Source organism: Montipora foliosa, chromosome 8 (assembly GCF_036669935.1).
Source record: "Montipora foliosa isolate CH-2021 chromosome 8, ASM3666993v2, whole genome shotgun sequence".
Lineage (NCBI taxonomy): Eukaryota > Metazoa > Cnidaria > Anthozoa > Scleractinia > Acroporidae > Montipora > Montipora foliosa.
The window spans coordinates 12408572-12413571 of record NC_090876.1 but is presented as its reverse complement, the minus strand read 5'-3'; the positions used below and the strand labels follow the sequence as shown (position 1 = coordinate 12413571).

The following is a 5000-nucleotide window of genomic DNA, read 5'->3' as shown; positions in this document are numbered from 1 at the left end:
CCTGAGAAACAAAAAAGGAGAAACCCCTTCTGATATTCAAACTTCCAGGAAGCAGTGGAGTAAACGCCCATCAGCTGGCTATTCAAAAGATTTCGAAAGCTCTACACCACAGTGGAGGTTTCACTACGGATTGTTGGACTTGACTAAAATAGAACCTGAATCAGAGGATGTGACAGAGGCAGAAGATCTAGCGCTGCCTAAAATTGCTAGACTACCTTATGGCAGCAACCAAAGCTTAGAAGAAGTTGTGCGAGAGGCTGATGAAAAATGGCCAAGTAAAGGGGTCTTAATGAAGAAACAACACAAGTTATCTTCAGGCGAGGAAGAGTCACAAGCCCTTACACGGCAGCCCGAAATAACTAAAGAGGTTGAAGAAAAAGGACAAACAAGCTGGTGATTGAAATCCTAGCTAATGTTAATTCATGTCATGGAATAAGCATACTCTCTTATCACGTGCACAGCGAAAGCGATTCAAACAAATTAAAAATTTAATTGAAGACTCATCTTTTTAGTTTAGCTTTTAATGAGGTTTTTGTTTTTGTTATAGTTACGTTTTAATAGTGATCATAATAGACAGTTTTCGAGAGTTTTTGTATATTTGTATAAGGTTTTTGATTTGGTAGTAGATGTAATTTTTATATTTTATATTTTACCATTCTAATGCGCAATTGTTCATATTTACATGTAATTTGCGCACTATAAGTATTATTATTGTTGTTGTGATCTCCTCTGTCTAACTGGCGATTTCAACATCCATGTTGATGATCACAACGATCCAGCTGCTTGTCGTTTCTTGGATTTATTGGAGTCAATGTCGTTAACTCAACATGTGGCGGAACCTACGCATGTATATGGCCATACACTAGATCTGGTAATTACTCGAGAGTCAGATAACCTTATTTGTGGTCAACCATCTAGCACTACTATTCAAATTGAAAACAGCTCGACCACCTCTCAAAGTTGGCCGTGTCTCGCTTAGGATGCTGCGATCAATTGATAGGGATGCATTTATGGATGAGATTCGTAATAGCGGACTTTTCCAAATGGATACTGATGATCCTGATGAGCTTACTGTGTTATTTGATTACCCCCTGTCTTTAAGAACTTTCGACCAGTGAGTAATTTGGCATATATTTCAAAGCTAGTTGAGACTGCGGTTACCAAGCAACTACAGCATTATTTAAATTGTAGCAATCTGTTCCCAGTGTTCCAATCAGCTTATCGACAAAACCACAGCACAGAAACTGCACTGTATAAGATTATGAATGACATCCTCTTGAACATGAACAATCAGCGTGTTACTTTGCTGATTCTGCTCGACTTGAGTGCTGCTTTTGATACAGTTAATCACGACACTATGCTACGTCGACTTGAATACTCATTTGGTATACAGGGAAAAGCCCTCTCCTGGTTTGCATCTTATTTGTCTGGAAGAACTCAGCGGATAATGATCAATGAGTCACTATCTAAGCCTTTTAAATTAGAATGCAGCGTGCCTCAAGGTTCCTGCCTTGGTCCGCTCTTGTTCACGTTGTACACGAGTGAGCTTTTTGAGATGATTAAACATCATCTGCCCATGATTCACTGTTACGCTGATGATTCACAAGTTTACATCTCATTTAGTCCCAACGACAGAGCTGAACAACTTGCTGTGGTGAGGAATATGGAAGACTGCATTACAGACATTCGTTCTTGGATGTTGGATAATGATCTTAAGTTTAATGACAACAAGACTGAATTCCTCATCATTGGTTCATCACAACAGCTGGGAAAGCTAGATAATATCAGTATACGTGTGGGTGACTCAGATATTTATCCCGTGCCACTCGCAAAAAATCTCGGTTGTTGGTTTGATTCGAGGCTGTCCATGGCATCACACATCACAAAAATCTGTGCCTCTTCATTTTATTATATTTATAATATTCGTCGGATCAGAAAGTATCTTTCACGGCAGTCGTCTGAGATACTTGTCCATGCATTCATAACAAGTCGCCTTGACTATTGCAATGGTCTTTTATATGGACTACCAGACTGCTTGTTGCATAAACTGCAACGAGTACAGAACGCTTGCGCCAGACTGATTTTTAGAGAACAGAAATTTTGTCATGTGACTCCTCTTATTTATGAATTACACTGGTTGCCGATTAAATATAGAATTGATTTTAACTACTTTTAAGATTCTAAATTTTTTAGCGCCTACTTATTTATCGTCGCTCATTTCTCTTAGGCTCCCATCTAAATGCAATCTAAGGAATTCTAGTGATAACCTTTTACTTAGTTACCCGCGTTTTAAATCTAAAGCTACACTAGATGATCGTTCTTTTGCCTGTGCTGCACCGAAACTGTGGAATGCGTTACCATTTGACATAAGAAGCGCCAGCACACTTAGTATTTTTAAAGCCAAGCTAAAAACTCACCTTTTCCGTCATGCATTGTTATCATAGTTGTTTTTGTTATTGTGAGTTCACTTGTGTAATATTAGCTTTTTAAAGTATTGTAAGTTTACTCTTAATTGTAATTTTAGCTTTTTAGCCTTTCTATTTCGTTTTTAATCTTGTCCTGCGCATTTGAACATTTTATGAAATTTGCGCATTATAAATGTCCTATTATTATTATTATTATTATTATTATTATTATTATTATTATTGTTATTGTTATTATTATTATTATTATTATTACCAAAACTTCTTAGCAGCACGAAGTAAGATATCGCTTTGATGATCCATACGTGAACATCTCGCCTCCGACAAACATTCCCACATATTTAAGCACTTGAGAGGTTCTGAAAATTGTCGCTCCCGGTGTTCAGAAGGCTGTTTTAAAATCCTCGACTCTGCTTCCACACGTTTCCAATTGAAAATCAAAGAAGCCATGCATATCCTTTGGGAGCAGCCATCTTTAAATTCCCAAGTCAAACATCTTAATTTATCCCTTTCATACTAATTAGTTTCTTTTCTTAGCCTAAACAGTTTGGTTTTTTCTGTTTTGTTTCGTGGTTGGGTGTTTTTATTCTGTTCTCGCCTTCATCCTTAATTATTCATGTTATATCTCACTTTGTTACACTATTTATTGCTCAACTTTAGTTTATTTCTCATTTGTCAACTGACGATGGATGATGTTTCATCCGAAACATGTATTGATTAAATATGAATTTCAAAAACATCGTATGGATCATCAAAGCGATATTATTATTATTATTATTATCTGCAGTATACACGTATGGATGCTCTAATGTTAAAAGTACATAGGGCGCAAAGCGTAGCCTATGTCCTCTTACGGAACATAAGTCTCTATATAAAGGAGCGTTTTAAAATAATAAAATACATTCTATATATATATATATATATATATATATATATATATATATATATATATGTCATAACAATAATAATCCTTAAAATCCTAAATCCTAAAATTCTAATTTAAATTTAAATTTAAATTTAAAAATAAATAAATAAATAAAAAAATCCTTAAAATTTTCTAACACTCTATAATTTCTAAAGTTCGTAAGATTATTTGACGATGGCCTTGAAGGCCCGCGCTATGTTAAGCGAACTTGAGATAATAGCTTTCTGCATCCTTCTGAGAACCTCCCTTCCTCCCTATTATTATTATTATTATTATTATTATTATTATTATTATTATTATTATTATTATTATTATTATTATTATTATTATTATTATGAGATTCTCTCCAGCTTCCAATTCTTGCTGGGTGTTCTATGCCACGTCTCAGCTCATTACCGCAGCTCAGAGACGCAGCACCTTTCTGAGGATGTGTGATGTTCCCAACAAGGCCGTCATCTGTGTGCTGCCAGTTATATCCGGTATACCTAGGTACTCCTGCCACTTCGCAAAGTCTTTCGAGACTGTTCCAAGCAGTGAAGGGCCCCTATAACCAATGGAACCTCTACAACTTTTACCTGGTGTATTTTTCCTACATCGAAAGCTAACTTCTGGTATCGCTCAATCTTCCAAGCCTCAGTCGTCACAATATTCCGGTCATCTGGCACAGCAACATCAACCAGTAGCCACTTTATATTTTACCATTGTAATGCGCAATTGTTCATATTAACATGTAATTTGCGCACTATAAGTATTATTATTATTGTTGTTGTTGTTGTCGTCGTCGTCATCATCATCATCATCATCGTCATCATCGCTTAACCGAAAAAGAGACTTTTTGTCACTTGTAACAACACTAATTTTGTTGGTCAAAATTTAGCAAATTGACAACAGTTTTTAGGTCTGCCCTTCTGTAGCGGCAGGCGTTTGGTCCAAGCGGTGAAATCGGGGTTAAATTACTGACTCAAGTATTCGAATTTTGGACGTTTATTATACTCAAGACGTAAACTGAAAAACAATCACAAATTACAAACTATAATCAGAAACGAAGGATTGATGCGATAAACGAAAAGGACACATAAATCCAGGCCTATTATTGAAATCCATTGAGTCAATGCATAATGCAAATTTCAATCTGGCTAATAACAATAGCGGTTCACAACAATGCAACATTTAATTAAGAAAGCTATAAATGAATATGTCGATTGATTGAAACACTAACAATAAGAGAATAAAGCTGTACTTACATAACTGTCCCGAGCTACCGGAGAAAGACGATTTCTAATTCGTTTGACTAGCGGCGCTTGCAGATGAAAAGGGTGTTCCGATTGAGGAATGAAAAACTACACGTGTGTAAATATAATTTCACTTAGCACTTACGTGAGCGGGCTAACAGTAGAAATCGATTGAAATATGAGTTATTAATTGAGGAAAGAAATTAAGCTGAAAAACAGGGATCCCATTACCGACATTCACACCTTTTATGGATGATAAAATTACGTCACAACATGGTCAAAGTCCTCACATAACCCCGAGCGGAAGGCCTATGTCTGGCTTATTTTTACTTTCGCGAGGACTCAACGCACCCAGAAAAACGTTATCTGTGGTTACACTAGCCCTTTTACCCATGGGTTAATAGCGTTTGCCCATGGGCA

The 5000-nt window shown here is 36.3% G+C and overlaps 1 protein-coding gene and 1 long non-coding RNA gene across 5 annotated transcripts in view; one reads left to right on the top strand and one right to left on the bottom strand.

Moving 5' to 3' along the window:
• Positions 1 to 398, top strand: part of LOC137967565 (uncharacterized) — a 25493-nt gene extending 25095 nt beyond the window's left edge. For all 4 annotated transcript variants that reach the window (XM_068814071.1, XM_068814069.1, XM_068814067.1 and 1 more), the window contains one exon: positions 1 to 398. This exon is cut by the window's left edge and continues 1802 nt beyond it. In XM_068814071.1, coding sequence (XP_068670172.1) covers positions 1 to 397 — 397 coding nt within the window. In that variant the 3' untranslated portion in view covers position 398.
• Positions 1 to 5000, bottom strand: part of LOC137967759 (uncharacterized) — a 416483-nt gene that overhangs the window by 311824 nt on the left and 99659 nt on the right. The gene's annotated exons all lie outside the window — the stretch shown is intronic.